The sequence below is a fragment of the Apteryx rowi genome, unplaced genomic scaffold, assembly GCF_003343035.1.
Source record: "Apteryx rowi isolate R43461 unplaced genomic scaffold, aptRow1 scaffold_595, whole genome shotgun sequence".
In the NCBI taxonomy this organism is placed as follows: Eukaryota; Metazoa; Chordata; class Aves; order Apterygiformes; family Apterygidae; genus Apteryx; species Apteryx rowi.
The window spans coordinates 18268-40002 of record NW_020450866.1 but is presented as its reverse complement, the minus strand read 5'-3'; the positions used below and the strand labels follow the sequence as shown (position 1 = coordinate 40002).

Sequence of the window (21735 nt, the reverse complement as noted above, 5' to 3'; positions counted from 1 at the left end):
TACTCCTCAGTTTCTTCATTTACAAAATGGGCATAATGATATTCACTAGCTTTTAAAAACTGTTTTAAGATATACATGATAAACTATTAAGCAGTGTGGATTCTCTCCTTTGAATAACACACAGTTGTTAATACACTGACTCATCCACTTCCATATTAGCATCTTTATTTAAACATTCACTGTTCTTACTGTGACATAGCAAAACACTCATTTTCTCAAAGCAGCAATTGTAAAGAAGCTTTTATACAGCACAAGTGTAATTAGAATAGTAAAGGACTGGTGAGATTGCCACCAGCTTTGAGCTCGACGGATTATCTGGTACTTTAAATTCATGTAATTGAGAGTAACCAAAATAGCTCCCAGTTCAAGTCTGCCCTCCACTGGCTTTAATGAAACACTGCTATTAAGTTTTGGATCAATGATGTGTTTTTGCAATGAAGAGAAACTAAATTAACAGAAGCTAGCATCTCTTGTTTATTTTTTATAGCAGCAATGTAACTTGTAAATTTTTGCTTAGTCTCATCTAGCCTCTCTGGCAGATTCTTGTTCTTCAGGTTTTCAAAAGCCCATCAGCTTATCACTCATATCACCGTTCTTAGAATTAATATTCAGCATGGGAAGTAATCATTCTACTTACGGTTTTAAAGCCATTTAATAGAAGGAAGCTACAAGAAAATATTTTGTTATGATACAACTAACAATTCCAATATTGCTACATGTACCAGTCAAGTAATAAAATCCTAAAAGCAATCAGTATTAATCTAGTTTAGTATTCGGTCACCAGAAGCAGTCCTTTCACCTAACGCATGAAAGCAAAGAAGATAAACTTCTATTACTGTATTTATTTTAGGGAGAACTTTCCATCCCAAATTCCGTATGCAATTAACTCATCTCTTAACTTATGAGGACTCATAACTAAAGAAAACTAAAACTAAGATAAACTAAGAACTAAAAGAATTTTTACATTCAAATCTGAACTACGGAAAGGTGAAAAATAAAGACAGTACATAAATGCTTGATACTTTTCTTAATACTGGTTCAACTTCAAGTTCCAAAAGACAGTTCTGGAATGTCATCCTTAGTGGGAATCTTAGGTAAGGCTTAAGAGGAGACTGTTCCTCTCCTTGCAGGTCATTTTAAGCCATGCTGAATTAGGAATATGACAAAAGGTTTGTCCTTAAATTCACGAAGTCAATTCACCCAAAGTGAATTCCTTCTAATAATAATTTTTTAAATTATAAATCTAAATATTTAAATATATTTAAATATATTTTAAAGTAAGCCTAAAATAACTAATTTGGTCAGCATTTAGACATACCGTGAGAGATTCAGTTACACGTATACCTGACACATTTACTTTGTTAACTGAGTAATCCTATTCAAGCTCTAAAAATATATAATTTTTACTTTTCCTATGGTGCTCTGGACTCTTCTGCAACTAAATCCTGTAATCTGCACAAAATGAGTTGTCAGAAACTATTATAATGACAGCACTAACAGACTTTCTTTGAAATAAGAATTAAAGTTATGCTCATAAACAATATTTAGTTAAAATGTATTTTTTTTTAAATCCTCATTTTCACTAATATCCTTCCTGTTTTGGAGGAGCCGAAGGAAATGAATGGATACTTAGGAAAACACACACTAACCAAAAATGTTCAATTTTTCTTAATAATGACTCAAGATAAAAAACAAAACAAATTCATCCTACAGCAGAAAGCCTACCCAGACCTGTTCCAAATCCATCTAGAATATTTCAACACTGAGGTCCTTCTTTTTGCTTTACTATTTGCTTTTTCTTTGTTTATTACCAGGAGATAATTAGTAGTGTGTTTCATTCATTTGTTATTGTATACATTTCTTGTGTAGAGACTAAAAGAGTGCATTTAAAAGCACCATCCCAGATCAGTGAAGTTACTGATGTGCAGCAATCAGTTATGATTTTCAAATACTTCACTGTCAGAAAAAGTTCTTTTTAGCATCATATTTATTTTTTGCAGATACTAAGGAAAGACTGTTACAACAACAGTTCACTGAAGAAAGGAAGCTGAATGTGGATTTTAATTAGAATTGTTGTTTTTCAAATGCTCCAATTCCATGTTTCATAATAGCAAAGAGAAATACCTTATTTTCGCATGCAATGCTATCAACTGTTTGCAAAGACTTATATTCTGAGGTTTTTTTAAGGTTGCATAAACTTAATACAATATACAAAGGTTGAAAGTGGTAGAAAAACAAGTATACCGAGAGCAAAGACTGTTTTGGGAATCAGAACATATTCACTATTTTCCTGATCTTATTTTATCACAGAAAAAAAAACATCTAAAACATGTGTCCTTTAAGTCCTGTAAAATCTTTATAGAGTGTGCTTTACAATAATGTATTCTTCAGTATCAGAAATCTAGTCTTCTAGATTTGCTGACAATTTAAAAATTTGCATTTAAATATCCTTAAAGTCTTTATAAAGCTATTGAAACCTTCACTGCTTGGATGCTAAAAACAAAGCTCAGCTTAAAAACAAAGACTGAGTAGATATGGATATTAGTCCTGGCCTCAGAAAATCCTTTAATCCATCAGACTTGTGCATATCACTGTAAGCATGCAAGCAATCAGATCATTGTTTTCATCCTTGGCCAAATATCCCAAACACAAACACGTGCATCTAAAAAGCATTACATTTCTAGAGTAATTACTTATAGTGTAGCAGTATCTTTAACACTTAGTTTTCATTATTCAGCAAAGAGGGGGAGAAAGCGAAAGTCAAGTTTAAAATAAGATTAAAATTGTGCTGCAGATAATATTAAATTTTCAAGCACAACAGTGGCTCTTCTCAAAGGTGTCTGAAAACGTTGAGGTTTTGTTGAATGTCGTCTTACCTCATCAGATTGCTGTTTCTCTTTCATTAGCCTCAGAAGCTGTAATGAAAAATAATGAAATTATACATTGTCTTTGTACTCAACTCCATATTAAATACTCATTTTCATTGTATTGTTAAATAAATTAATAGTATTCTTATTGTATTAAATATACAAAATTACTCACTTTGTTGTTTTTTGTTTCTACCCCTCACTATGATCATTCATTAATTTTCTAAATAGGTGTTTTGTCAATACCATTTTCCCCAGAAATATCCAATACTGGACCATGGCCCATGTACATCCAGTGAATATCATACAGTTATCACGCAGAAAAAGATACTAATCTGGACAGAAAGCTTTTATATACATCACTGTTCTGTAGTCCCTGAATCTTTTGAAATTACAGTATGTGCAAAAACTCACACATATTCATCTCCAAGTAATGTAGCTCTTACAACAATCAAGAGAGAAAGAGACATTGCAGAATTCTGGCATTTCCCAAACAGCACCTTAACCTTAGTCTTTTTCATGTTGACCCTAGTGCTGTCCCTTTCTTTTTGTCTCTTTGTGAAATGCGGTCTCTACAAACTGACAAGGAACATTTTCCAGATCAGTGGTACTGCAGAGTAGTTTGAATTTATTGGACTAAATGAATGGGAATATTCAACTGGAATGGAAAAAAGGGCCGTCATTACTAGAGCACAATAAAAATAGGAAGTTTCCTCATAATAATAAAGTAAAATAGAAAGTTTAGTCATAATATACTACCAGTTTTTACTGTCATTGTAAAGTTTCAGCCTGTAATATAAGTCTGTTAAATACCTCTTGCTTCCTTATATTCTTGTATTGTTTATAGCGATTTACAGTTAATCCTCAAGTATGAAGCATCTATTATAGGATCTTTAAAATGTAAGTTCCTCCTACACAGGGTCAAACTCAAACTTTATTTCAAAGTAGATGAATTTAATGCAACTTCTTGACAGTAAATCGAAGGGGAAATCTCAAAAGCAAGAGTGGTAAGCTGATAATGAAGTATCGAGGGATTTCGCATGTGGAGTTTACAGTGCCAGCTACTGGGGAAACAGGGACAAGGAAAGTGAGGAGCTCAGTGTCAGCAGCTAGAGTGGGGACCACAGGTCATAGGGCCCATGTGATGGGTGCCAGCTACAGGGGAGGTGGTGGGGTGCTCCATAATGTTTATATTTTCATCTAACCTGATGCACATAGGTGTATGTGTGCATGAATCACTAGCAAACTTCAAGCTGGACTAGCCAGTGAGTAGGAGGCCCAAGGTCTAGACAGGGCTATTAGATGGGCAGAGGGTGTGTACTGATATTCAAGGGAACTGAGAGTGTGGGGGTGCCTATGAAACAAGTGGGCGAGTGTGTGCATCTGTTTGCTCACAAGCATCAAGCTGGACTAGCCAGCAAGGAGATCCATACAGCGGGTAAGAGAGCCCAGGATCTGGGCAGGGATATTAGATGGACAGAAGGGCCATACTGATATTTGACATATCTGTGTATGTGCATGTTTGTGAATCTAGAGAGTGAGGATGTGTGCTTTCACTAGTGAACTTCAAATCTGATCAGCTGAGAGGAAGAAGGGGACTTGGCTATCTGTATTTATGTTTTACGTGAGTTCTGGTGGTGCTATACGCAGGTGTTGCTGAAGACAGTGCCTTGTTTTTAGAAGCCTGTGTAGCTGCACGTGCGTGTGTGTTACACACTCGGTCATACTACTGGTTGAACCTGAAAATCAGAAAGCAGCATGACAGGGAGACCCTCCTCCCCAGGTCTCTGGGCCCACCGGGCTAGACTCTGGCAGCCAGGCAGGAAGAATCCCTGAATCCCAGAGCTGCCAGAGGCAGTGGCCCTTATAGCATCCCTTATCAGAATGGACTTTGTTTTATTTGCATGTAAAATGCCTGATCCACGTGCTTCTAAGCTAAAGCATTAACAATTCTTTGTCGCACTTCTCTTGCGAACAAAATGAATTTTCATGCTATTAGTTTCCTCATTTTTGATAGTTAAATAAAGCAAATACTCTAACACCTTTTAGCCAAACATTAAAATTAGCAGACATGAGAAATGAGATCTATCAAGGAAAGTTTCTGTGCTCAGAAAAATATTCCTTGTCTTTATGTGAAGGAAAAGAGAGGGGAAGGACCTGGTATATACATGGCATGCTTCTGTGAATGCCCTTTCTCAAGAATAAGAGTATATTGTATCATGTGTGACACTGTTAAACCAATTTCAACTCAGAGGAGACAGAGCTGTTTAACCATTTGGATCAGCTGTTTAGTACATTTGACCTTCTGTATCTCACTTGTGCTAAACTTGCATCAAGTCTGAGGAAAACACATTTCAAAACTAATTCCAGGATAGTTGGGTCACATTTTATCATGATATTTCATAAGAGATTGATCACAAGCAGTGCACTGTAATGAACAGTTGTTTTTTGCCTATTTAGAGAGAATAAACTGTGCACAGTAACTACACTGTGGAAACAGATAAGATTTGGTCTCACCTACCTAGGAAAACCCATGCAATGCAAACAGCTCAGAAATAGGTTCCTGCAGCAACCACTACTCTTACTTCGCAAAGGGCAGAAAAGAAACTTGCAAAGTATGTTGGTTTTGTTTCTTTAGTATTTTTTGCTTTTATTTCTCCCCACTAAATCCCCAAGCTGCCTGCTTAGTAGCAGATAAGAACCCATTCTTCATGGAAAGCTTCAGGATCTGGTTAAAAGATCATAACTATCTGAAGCTTCTAGTCAGAATATCCCAGCCATCAACCAGCTATTAAGTTATTTCCCAACAAACTAACTGACCCTTCACATTTATATGAAAACTTTTCATCAGTTGAATATTTTGAGTAATTCACAGACAGGGCTGCATGTAAACAGTACTTAAAGAAATCCGTTCTGTTCATCCACTTGGAAGCTCAATTCTATCGTTACATGTTACTGAACAAGTAGAAGTGTATGGCAATGACATCAGCTTAAGGGGAAATTGTGTGTATTGTTCAGTATAAACAATTTTCTATGCAGAGACTAGCAGGGCTGTCTATATTAATTCTTAAGGAAACAACCATGACATAACTGTTAAACAAGCACAGAAAATAAAATATCTGAACCAAAAACTATTGCAGAATTCTGTATTAAATCCAGAACCTACCATAAAATCCCACAAAATGTGATTCTGCAGTTCTGACAGGCAAGGAGTAGAAAGATCTAAATTGCTCAACCTATCCAATGGCAATGGATTTGAGATTTGCAAAAGAAGTGACACATGGCATTATACTATATAATTCACGATCTTTAAAGAATATTTTAGAAAAGTTATTCTCCCTAGGATGGGAGATGCCACTTTTATATTTAAGATGACATGCCATTACTTACAAATGAATGTGTCTCACACACTGTGGTAGTTCAGAAGAACAAGAAAATAGGAATATGAATAAACTACCAAACCCGATGTAGATTTACTTTGATTTATAAATTCTCCATGTTAGGCTTAAATTTGGTGAAAACTCCACTATTATAGTCAATAATATAGTTAAATTCTACTGAGACAAGATAAGATTTGCTCTTTTTTGAGCAAAATAAGATTTTTGACATTTTTAATGTTTGCACAGTTTTACTCAGGAATACTAGATTGAAAGGTTTGATAACAGTGAAATACCCAGAAACTGAAAGTTAATGAAAACCTATGGATATAAATACTCATTACCCCAGCTGTAACTTAGAAATCTCAGCTTAATAGAAGACTATCTCTGAAAAAATTTATGCCTAGTTATATGGCACGTAATTTCAGGAGTGCAGACATAGCAATCCACTGACCTACAAGTACTAAGCTAGATACGACAGAGTAGGAATGTGTGACTACATTGGTTAAGTACTAGTTCATATTTCATATCAACCAGAAAGAAACAATAGATAACCAGCACTTCAGAGACAGCTCTGTCTTTTATGGGTGAATTATTTATATTATTAAGTTACCTAAGACTGTCAGAGAAAAGTTTTCATTACTATGTTTCATAAATTCTAGATTTGTTCCTGAAAGTATTCCATTAATACAGGGGCACTATTCTGAGCTAACTAAATCTTGATTGCTAAACAATGGACTGGCAAAAGCCCTGACTGCAAGATGATAACAGGAACACCTTGCTTGCTATAGTAAAAGGAAGAAATCTAGCCAGAATTTTTGTACCTATCCCAGAGGCTTACCTGCTATGGAAAAAATAGAATAAGCTGAAACTGACCATTGGAAAACTGCATCAAGCACAACTAAGCCTTGCTAAGTCAGTCCACACAATATGTGGCATTATTTGGAGTACATTTTGTTAGCCCCTAATAGCTGAGAATGCGTAGAGAGAATATGAGGTATGATACATGTCACATGTGATCTGTTATAAAGGTGTATTATTTTCAGGGAAGATGTAGCCTCACAGTTCAAACTCCATACTGATGTTCATCTACTGATGAACTAGAGCACTGGTGTCTAACCTTTCTTCAGGGATAAGCTACTTAGTTTATTATGAAGCCACTGATGGACGCTAAGCCTCAGCTCTATCAGATATCATTAGATATGTCAGTCACATGGCTAGAATACTGATATATCCCATCATGAGTCTAATGCATATGGAAGCACAGTGTATATACATTGGCTTACAGGAGGAAAGACTGTGCATTCTGTAACATGATAGCATGTTTGTGCCACCACATCACTAAAATACCCTTTTCTCCCCCACATTTGTATTACGCAAGAAAACAGGTGTCAAAAAAGCTGTGGGCCACCAGAATCATTCATATGGCTTGCAGCCTGCTACCTGTCTGCACCTGGAAAGCAAGGAGCAGGCTATAAGCTCATATGTAGATCTTATCTGAGTGGCAGAATGGGCATTCATGCATTAAAAAGTGAGGAAAAAGTTATTTATTTATTATGCCCCTGGATTTTTTGGGCTCTAAAAGCCAAAAAGCTTTTGTTAATATTACAAGATTACAATATTACAAAATGGCTACAGAACTATAAGTTCTTAGTTAAGTTCTTAAAAGTTGCCTTAAGCAAACCAATAAATGATATACAGAACTTTAACTGTGTCTGGTCAGTAAAACATGGTTATGAACAAAACTGAGTGGATTTCTGCACTGTCATCAGGAGTGATTTCCCTGGTAGAAAGAATTTGTTCAGAGTTTCTATATGCAATTAAATCCCCTCCAAACTATAATGATAGGAGTTTGATACGGAGTTAGCAGACTTGATATAGACTGCCAATGCTGAGTAACAGTGCAGCCACTTTAGTAGTATTAAGAACCTGAAGATCTGGATCTGGCATTATGGCAAAGGGCAACAGACTACAAGAGATAAAATGGAAACATAGTGCAAACATGAAATAACTGGCTGAGTCAATGGTACAGACACCACCTGGTAAGATGCCCCATAAGTAGTGGTGTTAGACAACAGACTGGTGGCTAAAGCAGTGCACAGAGTTCTTGCAGAGCTCAGACACACTCATTTAGAAGTTAGAAAATAAACTGCCTCAGTACCTAACCGGGCCCTGAGTTTGGAAAGACAACAAGCCCTAATTTCTGTATTGGTAATTTTAGATATTTGCTCTAAAACTAAAACGCCCTCTCCCCCATCCTTCTGGGGGAACTTCCAACCTTTTCCGATTTCACTCTGAAACTTAAAGGACTTTTCTTAGCACACCATCTCCTTACACCAACGAGTCTCTCTACCTTTCACTTACCAAAAAACATTTTCCAGCTTTCAGGGGCGGTGAGCAAAGCTTGAGCATACCTTGAGACCTCCTGAGAAGAAATAAATAAAAAACAAAGTCCTACACGGCAAACAAGAAAAGCCCCCAGTTTTTACCATGTTCTGTAACCCCATCATCCTTGGGCCAATGCCACAACTCCGGCGGGTGGCCTTAGCCCATCACTTTTGGGGCGGGGGGGTTATCAGCAATGCGCGGGACAGCCCTCACGGGACTGCGGGCACCGGCGCGGCGCGCTAGGGAACAGCCGGGCCGCGCCGCGCACGCCCGGGGGGCCGCGGGCCCGGCCCAGCCCGGGGGGCCGCTCCCCCTGCCGCCGCACTGTGGTGGCGAGCGGAAGAAGCCGCACGGCCGCCACCTCCTCGCCCGCCCGAGGGACCGCCCCCCGCCGCCGCGGGGCTGTCTCCTCCTGACGGCCGCCGAGCGATGGGCACCCGCCCACAGCCGCCGGCGCAGGGTTACGACGCCGGCCGGGCTCCTCCTCTCTCCCTCGCCGCCGGAATGCCGAAGCTCAGCAAGGAGGCCAAGCAGCGGCTGCAGCAGCTCTTCAAGGGCAGCCAGTTCGCCATCCGCTGGGGCTTCATCCCCGTCGTGCTCTATCTAGGTGAGTGCCGGGCGCGGCGGCGGGCGGGGCCTTGGCCGCCTGGCGCTCCAACGGCCTGAGCGCGCGCGGGGGGAGGGGAGGCGGCCGCCGACCGTTGCGGGGGCTGAGGCCGAGGCCGGGGCGCGCGCCGCCCTCCCCCGCTGCGGCTGTTAGCGCCCGCGAGGCAGCGCGCGCGCCCGGCGCGGGTGGGGGAGGGCGCCCCCGCCGCGCGGTCCCTGCCCCGGTCCGGGCTCTGCGACCGTTACCGCGCATGCGCGGAGGGGGGAGGGGAGGTTTAAATGAGCGCCTGTGGCGGCGTGTGGCCCGCACACGCGRGGGGGGGGGGGGGGGGTGAGAGGGACTAGCCCTTGGCAGCGGCTGCTTGAGGTTTTATTTATTGATTTATTTCGGAAGGGTCTCTCTGCCCCTTTTGCTTTCTCCTGGCTGAGGCCGCACTGGGAGCGCGCATTCCCCATGAGGGAAGGGACGGGGTGCTGGTTGGAGGCGGGGGGCTTGGAGATTCTCGCCCCGTTCAGGCGTGGGATGGGCATGCATCAGAGTAAGTCTTAAAAATGAATGAGGCTGCAAATTTAATCTTGCATCAGCGATTGACAGCCTTAGTACGTTAGCRTGTGTGTTTCTTGCAGCCAGGGGACAGTGTGCTAGGGGAAGGTTGTCTGTGGCTTGGAGCTTCGCTTTGTGGGCACAGAGAGGGTTGCCAGCCTCTGGCTGAGGTTGGATTTCCAACTGGGCACAGGCTACAGTCTCTCCCGAAATGCCGTGGCTCCTGTTCCCTGGCTGTGCTGTGCATCATTCTGAAGATGCCTATATGTCATGCCTGGCACCCAGGGTATATCTTGCTCACTCCTGCCATGTGGCAGTGGTGCTCAGACAGCAAGCCCCATGGTACTTATACTGCTGAGCCTGGGCAGTATGCCATCAGCACTCCTCATTAAAAAGCTTGACCTACTTCAGATGTGCATACGTGTAATACACCTGCCACTTTGTTCACCGCTTTTATGACAAGACGTCCCAGGAAAACTAAAGCCTATGGTTCATCTGGCTTGCTTTCTGCCCTGACTCTGTTGGGCCTCTAGGGAAAAGTATCCAGAAGCAGGCCAGGGCCAGGTATCTCTGCCTTCGGTGCAAACATGAAAGTATGATGAGAGCTTGATGTGTTAATAGTCAAAACTGACAGATTGTTTTAATTAATTGAGGGGAATGCAGTGTATAAACCCAATTAAAAGACCTTTGATAGTTCAATTAATAGATAACAAACTGGAAACAATTATGTACCTGCTTTAACAACTGCAAGTAAAAGAGGTCACTTAAAGCATTATGGATAAAACTAATTGGCAGTGCTAGTTTTAAAGTTTAATTACATTTCTGGTTTTAGTTTATTGATTATTTTGAATTGATCATTTTTGGGTTTTCGGCAATGTTTTGTGATCTATTTTTGCTCTTGCTGAGGTTGTTCTATTGATTTTACTTTTATGGCAATATCTGAGAATGTGAGAAAGCTGTCCTTTGTTCTGAAGGAACAATAGAGGAAGTTAAATGAGCTACTTCAAGTCATATAAAGCCATCTTATTGTACTTACAGTTGTACCAATATCAGAGTGCCCAGTATATTTTTGTTATGTGATGGTAAGAAACTAAGCTGTAGTGGTTTAACCTCATACCTCTAAAAATAAGTGTGCTGTTCCATATTTACATAGATAAATTAGATCAGTACAGATTTTTTTTTAAAAAACATGGCCTGCTGATTAGAAAGTACTAGGAAAAAATTAGCCAGAAGTATTCTATAAATCTGTTTCACATGCACATAATACTACTCTTAATATGACTTAATGAATTTTTAAGCAATTTTTCTGGAAAGTATGGCAACCATAGATAATAGGTCAGGATTTTTTTAATAGTCTCAAATCACACAGGGTCATCTTCTAATGGCTAGCCCAGTGCCCGTGAAGTTAATAGAAGTTTTTCCATTAACCTTCATGGCCTGTGTTTCAGGCAAGCTGTCGTTGATTATTTATTTTCTAAGAGCTAGAGAAATAATAAATTTTACATATACCATCCTTTTCTATATGGCAGGTATAAGAGTGTGTGTTGAATAGTGCATGTCTTGCATAATTCTGCTTCAGGACTTTAATTTACAGTCCAGCAACAGATAGTTATACACTAGTCCAGCAGGCAAAGACATTTGATACACTGAACCTAGAATCACTTGCCTCACATACACTTGCTTTAGCGAATCCAGTATTTGAGTCATTAAGTGGGAATGAACTCTTTGAAATTAACTTTTTTTTTTTCCCCTTGGCACTAGTGAGTTGTCAAACATCTTGTTTATTTGCAAACTTTGGTGCTAGATAGCTTTTCAAGAAGTGCCAGTAAGAGGAAAGATTTTAGGGGTGTCATTCTGTTACTGCTGTTTTCATGTTTTGAATAACACTTAGAATTCTCTCATCCTAATCAAATGAACTTATCTTGAAATATTAGTTCAAGTTCTACATCAGGTGTCGTTACAGGTCGCTGCGTGTGTGTGTGTGTGTGTGTTGGTCTCTGGGGTAAATTTCTTCCATTTCATGTAGCTGTCCCTGAATTTTAGGTCAGATAAAGATACAGGTAAATATTTTTTTTCTTTTTAAGTCAGTACCTTTGTATTTATTCTCTCTGCTCCCTGCACTGACAAGAATATATAATTTTTATTCAGATTAGCATATGACTTGATGAATCACTGTTCTCTGTTCAGTTGATTTTCTTTTTTAATGCGATTTAGTCGGTTGGAATAACTAGTTCTTGCTTTACTGCATAGGAGTCTGTGTATATACATATATATGTATGAAATGCATGTTTCACTTCAGGTTTTAGGAGAGGTGCAGATCCTGGAATGCCTGAGCCAACTATTTTGAGGTATGTATCAGTTTCTAATGTGTGTGCAAAATCAATGCAGATAGTCACAGATTTAGGTGTTGTCTCTGGTTGCTCACACTGGACAGCAACAGTTGCCTTCATGAAGGTTGCCTTCATTCATTGCTTTTAATTGTTTAGGGTGATAGCACACCTCGTCACAGTTCTTGTTTCTTTAGACATCCAGACTAGATAAAGACACCAAAACACAAGTTTTTGGGAGGACTTTAGTATTTTCCTCTTAATCTTGTGTGGATTCTAATATCTGTGCCTTCTGAGTGGAAGCTGCCCTTCTGATCTGTTGTACAGCTATTTTACATAAGTTTCCTTCTGCACCTAGGAATAACTATTTAGCTTTCTAATGTGAATTTAAAACAAAACCCAGTCGCCTTTCCCCTTTGCAAATATTTTAGTAATTCTGCATAACAACTGCATGAAATAAGGGGATACAGCTTGAGTAATATGTTATCAAGGCATTTCATAAGCCTCAAGATATATCCTTCGTTATTAGTCATTGTCATGAGTTCAGAAAAGTGCTTTTGCACATACTGCCTCTTTCTTGTAGGATTGTTTGTTAGTGCTGCAATGTCCTGGTAGTAATAATACTTGAATTCTTGTGGTATTTGAGTTTTATTGGAGAATTTTCATGAGTCAAACTTCCCACATTAAAGTTTTGAAGAAAGTATGACTCCTTGTTCTTAAAATAACTTTATGATCACTGTGCAGAAGCAGGTTTTGCTAAGATAAGTGGTTGATGGTCTGAATTGTTTGCCAAGTCATATGCTACCTGTTTTAACTTTTCTCAGTTAAAATTTATAGAAATCCCATTTTCAGGACTCAGTAATTTAAGGGAGCTTTTTTTTTTTTTTTAAACAGTAAAAAATATGAGAAAAATGTTTCAAGATCACGTTACAATTTCAGTAAAATCTCCTTTTGTCTTAAGACCTAATCTGCTGGAGTTTTTTTTTTTTTTTGGGGGGGGGGGGGCTGATAATGTTTATATGTTTAGCTTCCCTAGCAGTTTGAGACTTTTTTTCTTGGTCTAGTGAGCATGTCTGCACAATATGAATTACATATTTGTGCCCAAAGTGAAAAGGTCTATTATCTCCTTCTGTGACAACCTCAATCTAGCTATTGTAAAAATCATATCTACAAATACCTAGAAGCATGTGTTTGGTTCTAGTCCAGAGCTTACAGATATTGATTTTCTGGGCACATAACTAAGCTCTCAGTGAGCTTAACTTTAATTTTATAAATAGTTTTATTTCAGTATTTATGGGGGTAGCATTTATTCTGTACATTTATATGTTAGGACTGTTCCTCCTGACTTGTATTTTAGAAGTATCCATTTAAAAGCAAACACATATTGCAAATCTGACTTTCATTTCCTCTTCCCTCTGCTTTCAGTCTACTTTGGGGATGAAGGCTGTGGCTGTCCTGTTCTAGAAGCAGCTGATGAACAGAGAAAATGTCTGAAGATATGTACATTCCAGAGGATGAGGTGGACGCTTACATTACACCAGCTGGCTCAAATAGCTTGCTAAAGACATAGATTGTATATGCAACAAAATGGAGTTTATATGGACCTAACTTATTTGCATTACAGTGTAATTAAATAAATACAGTTTGAATCAATATGTATTGTTTTAAAGTCTTTAAATATGTATAATTTAGTATTTCCTTTATTGCAGAAAGGATAATGAGTTTTTTTCTCTAAATTTGGTGAAGTTTAACCTCCATATTTATCCTCATTATGATGATCTTTCAGGTAAACATTCTTCTTTATCTTCAGAATAATGAGAAAACTGAGCTAATGTTTTAAATATTTTAATAATCTTCTAATATTTTTTGCCTGAATGTTGGTAAGCCTCTGCAGCTGTTCAGTCTATGCAAACCTGTTTTGTTTTTTGTTTTTATCTTCCTCTTTTGGATTTGTTCATCTCCAGATACCTTAAGGGTGTAAGCTGTATACATTTTTTTTCCTCTAGCATGTAATCACATAGTTAAAAATCCGATGTACAGTCTTCTGCCAAATTTACTTTATTTGTGAGTTTCAGAATTGAACAAAATCAGTTTGCTACTTTAGGAGCGTTGGTTCAGACCTCTTCAGGTATAAAAAAACAGTATTTAAATTTACCATAATTTGGGGAGGAGTAGGGGACAAAACTGCCTCATATCTACATGCTTTAAAATAAGAATGATGACAGGACCTGTTTAGGAATAGATGTGACAAACAGTGATATGCAGTGTTCATACTGTAAGAGGAGTTACTGATGTACAAGTGAGGAATGAAAACAAGTATGCTAAGCAAGGTATACACTTAATTTGTATTCCAAACTCTTATTCTTCAGAATATTGTTGTTTTTATTTCAGCTTGTGTTTTTCCTTTTAACACTGAAATTCAGGCACTGACATGGCAACTGATTGCTTTTTTTTAACCCTATAGATTTTCAGACAGCTTTTACATTAATTAAACATTTAAGGAATAGGATATTCCTCAGTTTCTCGTCTATCAAAATTCATAGTAAAATGTTACCATGTTTAAGGGAAAACATGAATAAAAAGAAAAAGAGAAATGAGCAAATAGAAAAACTATATTGAAAGTCAAGAGCTAAAAAATGAAGAGGGAGTGGAAAACATTCATAAAACCTACTGCAAAACAGCATGTTTCTTAAAATCCCATTAATCACGGTAATTAAATCATATGTCATGAAAATAAGTGAAATAGCTGATGATAATAGACTACTGACTGAGGGACGGAGCATGGAGTGAATGCAGAACATTCTTGTTATGACCCCACATGCTGTTGATATTGTAGTTTTTTTTAGTGCCAATTTTTCTAATGGTAACTTGAGTTTAATGTAATTGCTCATATGTCTTAAGTTATGAAAGGAGTTCAGATTCTGATCTCTGTTCTTGACTGATCCTCATTGCAATAATAATGAAGTCTGTTGGTACTTGATAGTGGTTTTAATCAAAAACAGGAACGTCTTTTCTTCCATTGAATCTAGTGGAATATCATAAGATTTCTCGAAGTCAAATTTTGCATTTCACGGGGGTTATACAATGACCAAACTGCAACAGTGGGTGGACGGACCCAAACACCTGCAAAAGTATATTTCATATGCCCTATTGTATGTCAGATATTTGGGGATGTGGTTTGTGGGTCTTAACCACCACATGGTTTCACTGGCTGCCTTCCAAGAATAATAGTATTTGGCAAGAGGCAGACAAATAGGGAAGCATTCTTGTCTCTTGTGTTAAAAAGTATGTACATAAGCATGGATATATAAAGTGTGGGGCCAGATTCTGGAACTTCACTGTGTTAAAAATTTCTCTTAAAAGTAGTTGTAGTTCAGTTCTTTAAGACTTAAAGTTATCTAATAAATACTGCTTGTGCAATTTTTGCTTTTAAAATTTCATTTTATACACATAGGATAGCAAATTTTTAGTAATTTGCTGCTATTGTGGAAATAAATGCAATTACTGTTCTCTTGAAAAAAAAATCAAATATGGTTCAGAAAGTCATTAGCGTAGAACCTTTGGGTTTTTAAATTCAAGAAGAGTGTCCTTTATAGTACACACAAGCCAAATGAAATTGAATGCCAGTAGGTAGGATAAAAATTCTTATGTTTACACAACCAAGCGATGTTTCATTTAATACAGCTCTCTAACTAAAAGATGAGTGAAACACCTTAAATAAACTCTCCTTTTTCTCTCAAAAATAGAATAAGTATCAACCATAAATCTTGGTAACTAATCATAAGTAGCAAAAACAGAGTCAGAGAAACTTTTTTTTCAACGTTCAATGAAGGAGCCTTTGGCTGCAACCTTCTGAATTTATCTGAATTATTTGTAGTTATTGTCATTTTTACAAAGTTCAGATGTGCTTCTAAGAACTGATCAGTGTCCTTTGAAAGAATATGTTAAATGGTTTCCTCTGAAGAAATCTTAATTCTGTAAAATAACTTTAGGGAATATGCCAGTTTTATCAAAACTTTTTTCTTTTTTTGTGGTGCTGGGGGGAGAGGACAGGTCTCTGGGGTGAAGTAACTCAAATACGTGTCAGAGCTGTGGAACACTGCAGGGTATGGACTTGAAATTAGGTCTTGTTCTGAGTGTCTTAATGTCTAATTTTTACTTTTCCCATTTCTTCCAGTAGAACTTCAAAAAGTTTTATTTCACTGGAATGGGAGGTATTTAAAAAAGACCAAACAAACATGAGCTTCCCTGCTTGACTGTATTGATCAAAAGATCTTTTTCAAGTGAAACAGTGGTTCTTCTAGCCAAATACAGATTTTTTTTTTCTGTAGTGGACTTTGTGACTCAGTCCTTTAAGACTACATATAAACGCTAATGTTGGAATAATAGGTGAATGTTGCTTACTGAAAATCAAGCAGCGACTTCCACAGCTGAGCTCAAGTTTACACTTTGATTACAGTCTGAGATGAATGAAAGCATTAGTGATTATTTTATTTCACATGTGTTCACATGAAGAGTATACCCACTGTGACATATCTTCATCAGGCCTTACCTGGACATAGGAACAGCTCAGCTGTGGGTCTTTTGCCTGGAAAGTGGAGGTGGACTCTGTGTGTGGTTAACTTAGCATCAGGTGAAATACCCCAATTGGCAGGTTGTCACTGGAACCTCTTGTACCTGATGCCGAACAGTTGTGTGAGGCTTGGGGAACGTTTCCACCTGGACCAGTCTTAGGGGGACCAAAGGTTGCAGTGGCTCCTAGTTTACTGTGCTTGTTGCCAGAAGTAAAGGTACTTGCGTCTTGAAGACATTAAGTGAGGCAAATGCCCCGTTCTTGCTTCTCTGTCTTACAGTGACCTGCAATCCCATGCCCAGGGTCCTATCACATGTGGAAGACAACAGTTCTCCTTGTCCAAAGTGCCAGCACCCTTGTTGGCCTCATCCTGTGAGAGTAACACCAGACAGTGGCTTGTCTGGTCTCTGAGGAAGGTATCTGTGAAAAAGGGATTGTCCTCGCCCCAGGACTGAAGAGATGGGCTGGAGTACTGTTTCTCCTCTCTCCAGCCTGGCTTATGTGAATTACTAGCAAAGCATCAGGAAGTTAGGATGAGCAAGAAGCTATATGGTGTCCTGCCTTGTACATACCTCACTCACTCTGTCATACTGACCACAACAACTGGTGGTGCTTTTACCTTTGAGGCATAATTCCTATATATTTTTAAAAATTGCTTTCCCATTCATTGTGTCCAGCCAGAGTTAGAAGGTGAGTTACAACCTGGTATGACTGGGTAATCCTGCTGGGCAGTAACTCTTCAGCCTGCTGTTGTGACAGCCAGTTCAGCATAGCATCTCTTGCAGGCTCCATCTTTGACAAACTGTCCTAGGGTGTGGGTGTAACCAAAAATGTAACGGAGGAGAAATATATTAGGCTAAAAAGAAAAGAAGGGAGAAGGATAAGTTCTTGAAAACACAGAATAAAGAAAAACAGAGAATAAAGGGAGGTTTGATCAGAAGAAGACTAAGGAGTAAGAAAAGCAGCCAAAGTTTTTAAAGTGGAAAGTAAGAAGTAAGAAAAGGTTACAAGTAAGAAAAAGATGTGTGCATCAGGTAAGGAGCAGCAGACTGCTGTGCTGCTGTGATATTTAGTGTGTGATGCTGAAGGAGTCTTGTGAGTTGGATGGGTTTTGTGGTCTTGGTGCATGGTAGTATGACGTGAAAAGACTTTTTGTGCTGTGTGTTGTCGTGGTCACTAGTAGGAGAGAATAAAGCAAGATATTTGGCTTTCAATATGAACAGTTTAATCTACAGTGGAACCTAATATTTTGCTCCAAAACCTCTTCAAGGACTGGCAAATCATGAAGTAGGGATTTGGAATTTGGAACAAATATTTGGTTTTGCTACAAATTCCTGGCGTGGATGTAGTTAGTATAAGGTCACTGTAATGTATCTCATTACAGTTACAAAACAAAGGATACATGCTTTTGCCTTGAAATAATTCATCAGCAAAAGTCACATTAACCTAAAACATATAGCTTTTGAACATGTCAAAAACTTGCAAACCCAAATGATGTTCATCATTTTGGTACAGCAGGTCCCTATATTGGTATGTATAAAACCAGTGCATCTTGTCTTTTTACAGCTGTCTTATGAAATGGCTGTAGATGACAAAGTGTTTCTTAAAATGTATTTTTATTGCATCATGGTTTAATTGAAAATTTAATTGAAATTGAAAAAAATTGAAATTGCTTTTTAACAGGAAAAAATCCTAAACCAGAAACTATATGCCCTGGATATTTTGGGGAATATTGTTACAGACTTGGAATTTAAGCTATGATGACACTCATGTTAAATTTTGGAAATAAAGCTCATTACATCTTTTCTCACCACAGGAGTAAACACCACATCCTGGTTAAATGTCATATGACTAATTTAATTTTTACAAGTGACTAGTTAATTGCAATTTCTAAATACTTTTCCATGATGGTGTGCAATACAACAACTGTTTCTTGGTTAAGCTTTTGGGTTGCATGCATTGTTTCTTGTTTATACTTAGGTTAATTCAGGATTAGGAGATGGGTAAGGCAAAGGGGATGCTTATCTAGGGGAAAAGGAAATTTACTGTTATATTTTTTCTGATTAAGAAATCAATTCTGAACTTTTATTAAAAATAACTTAAGAAGTTCAAGTAACTGCAAAGTAATGAGCAATCATCAGCCTGAAAAATGAAATAAACTGAAATTTCCATTTAAGTTCTGATTCTCTTTCTCAGGATCCACTTTATTCTTGTAGAGACCTCCAAATGGTGCAATTAATAACTGTGCAATTGGAAAGCAGTCCCCTTTCTAGCAAGATTGGAAGATTACCTATACATCTCCCTTTGTCCTAAATGGTCTTTCTTTCAACAATTTCCTTTTTTTACAGCCCTATCCCAGGGCATTGAGCCCTTTGATTAGGAGGGGTATAGCTCTTGCAATCTGGGGAACATCTTTGAATTTGATCATATTTGTTAACACGTGCTAATGTGGGATCCACAAGTGAAGTCAAGATATGGTCATTCTTCCCTCTGTGTCTCTTCAGAAATTATTGCTAGAAGTGGAAGAGGAGACAAGGACTGTTGCTGGGCAGTAGTGAGCTGAGGACTGGACTTTCAGCTTCCCATAGGTGATTTTACTTTTGTGTGTGTGTAACAGCTCTAAGTGATTTTCAGGTAATAAAAATGTTAATATAATTTGCTTATACATAATATTGTGCCTCTTTATATGGGGCAGAATGTAGAACCTTATTTATGAATGCATGCTTTGAAGAGATAAAGAAACAACTAATCACACATATAGTTGCTCTTATTGAAACCAGTTGGAATTTGGCATTGAGTACAATAGAAACAAGGTAAAATTTTGTAACTGCTGTGTTAGGTAAGCACTGTCTGATAGCAAGAACTGTGGTAGGGTAAATCCAATCTTCTAGGTTTTCTGACCTCGAAGATTAATGTTTGATGTTTTTCGTATATAGGTTTTCTCATGGAAGATTGAATCTTCTTAGGTTCTGGTCACTTACCAGAGGTTCCGACTGCAGAAYTTCTGTGCTGTATTACGTGATGACCCCAAAAGTTTAAAAGTTAGTGTTGACAGTAAACTGAGATTTGGTTAAATACAATGAGATTACAGAAATTCACTAATTTGGTTAAGAGTTGGGGGGGAGGAGATGGTGTTTCAGTATCGGAGCCTGCAAAGTTTGCATTTTTCCCCTTATTACCAGGAAGAAGACAGATATTCACTCAGAGATCTGAAATTGCTATCTGATCATTTGACTCCTAAGCTAGGTTTTTAAGAAAACTCTCCACCAAATATCACAGGCTTATAATAATATATGTTTGGCAACACTTTTAGATCGTTAGGATCTGACTTTGGGATATGCTGTTGTGTATTTACTTTTGCTCTGTTTTATCTTTTAAATTGAATGCTGAAAAAATATTAGTCACAAGTAACAGTTGCAAACTTTGGGGTGATGTTGCAGAATATAGCTAAGCCAGCCTGACAGCACACTACTGCTGAAAGAAGTGATCCTGTTCCCCTTGCTTTGCTCATGGTATAAGTCTCCCCTCCCTGTAGCATCAGCTCTGTCTTGCTAATCTCAATAACCATTAATCATTAATGAAATCAGTGAAGGTGCCAAAAATGGAAAGTTTTTTTCAAGTATCTCTTGTTCTTTCTGCCAAAATTAGATGTTTACATCAGTACATAGGCTAACTGGGCAGGGGATGATACTGCAGACTGGGAAGTGGATCAGGACTGATATCTTTTTCTTCTTTCTCTCTCTTTTTTTTTTAAATATACCTTAGTATTAAGTTGTATTTTGTCCTTTCAAAGTCGTCCCCCCCCCCCCCCCCAAGATTTTAGTGTTGTGTTCACAGCATTGAGGCATGTTTTCTTTCTCTTACTCCTCTGACACTGTCTCAGTCCTGTGGGCTTTTTGTCGCATACTGTAGATTTTACACATGCTTTTTAACTTAGCTTTCTCTATCCTCTTCCTGCATTGGGAAAGCTAATTCAAGATAAAGGGAGTCTGTAATCTGTTGAGCATTCCAAAAATTCTGTGTAAAGTTAATGAGCAGAGATTCAGTACAAACGTAGAGGAATGCTAGCTGGACTCAGAATATGTCATGAAGATGCTAGTCCTGCACATCGGCAGCCAAAAGGCACACAGTACTGGACAGTTTCCTAGTTTTTGTAGGCAATTATTAGCAATTGCGTTTTTTTTTCCCTTCTTTTCTTGATATTAATGAGTTAGCTGTCAGTTGTGAGAAGCTCTATTTAGTAGAAATGTTAAGGTATTTGTTGCTAACAATAGTATAGTTATTTTTCTGGGATTGATTGTTAGAGTTTGGAACGCTCGTTTTTACTGTTCTAGTTTTGTATGTGTTCTCACCGGCCTGACGACTAATAAATGTCTGTGTATGTTCACTGCTTATTGTAAATACTTTATGTAGTGATATACACAGCAAATTGGAAAAAAGGAAATTAAGTGAGTCAGTGAGAGGTTCCATAACATGCTCGACAGTGTTTAATTCTCCTCGGATTTCCATATGAATGCTTCACTGTGAGTGTTCCTCTGCCACAGGCACCAGTTTGTGTAAATTTTGGCAAACGGTACTTACCCTGGGGACATATTCCCTGAAGTTGACACAGTGACAGCAGAACTGTGGTAAATGAGGCAACTGCTGCATTTAGGTGCCCGGCTTCCCCTGAGCATGGCAGGTGGCTGCAGTGACAGTAGCTCGATGCAATGTCAGTGATGCTGTTCACTCCATGAACGACTTCAAGGCAACCTCTACCACCTTCCTAGCAACAGTTTCCCCCCACGCTCCAGCAAGCAGTGATCGTTGCTCATCTTCTCCATCCTGACATATAGTAACCTGTACGTCATTACTAGAATGGCAGCAAACTGGGGTGGCCTGAGATACCAGTGGGAAGTGGAGACATGGATCCATCTCCTGCGTGAGACTGCAGCTCCGGTGTCCTAGATTGCCTTCTGGGGCACAAGGAGGAGCTCAGTGCAACTTTGTAGTTAGCTGAAGTGTAGGTAGTGGCAAATGGTGACCTCAGCCGAGCACCTGATACTGGGAGAGG

The 21735-nt window shown here is 38.5% G+C and overlaps 1 protein-coding gene and 1 non-coding gene across 2 annotated transcripts; one reads left to right on the top strand and one right to left on the bottom strand.

The window, feature by feature from the left end:
- Nucleotides 1-2548: 2548 nt before the first annotated feature.
- Nucleotides 2549-2636, bottom strand: LOC112974171. The gene has a single exon (XR_003256177.1). It is a non-coding gene; the product is annotated as a small nucleolar RNA SNORD93 (small nucleolar RNA).
- Nucleotides 2637-9061: 6425 nt separating this feature from the next.
- Nucleotides 9062-13762, top strand: TOMM7 (translocase of outer mitochondrial membrane 7). Its single transcript, XM_026082838.1, has 3 exons — nt 9062-9239; nt 12082-12130; nt 13535-13762. Exons 1-3 carry the CDS (start codon nt 9062-9064, stop codon nt 13548-13550), a joined length of 243 nt encoding a protein of 80 aa, XP_025938623.1. The 3' UTR covers nt 13551-13762.
- Nucleotides 13763-21735: the final 7973 nt, after the last annotated feature.

Coding starts and splice junctions, on each gene's coding strand:
- TOMM7 (XM_026082838.1), top strand. CDS start 9,062: ATGGGCACCCGCCCACAGCCGCCGGCGCAGGGTTACGACGCCGGCCGG. Junction 9,240..12,081: donor CCCCGTCGTGCTCTATCTAG/GTGAGTGCCGGG, acceptor GTTTCACTTCAG/GTTTTAGGAGAGGTGCAGAT.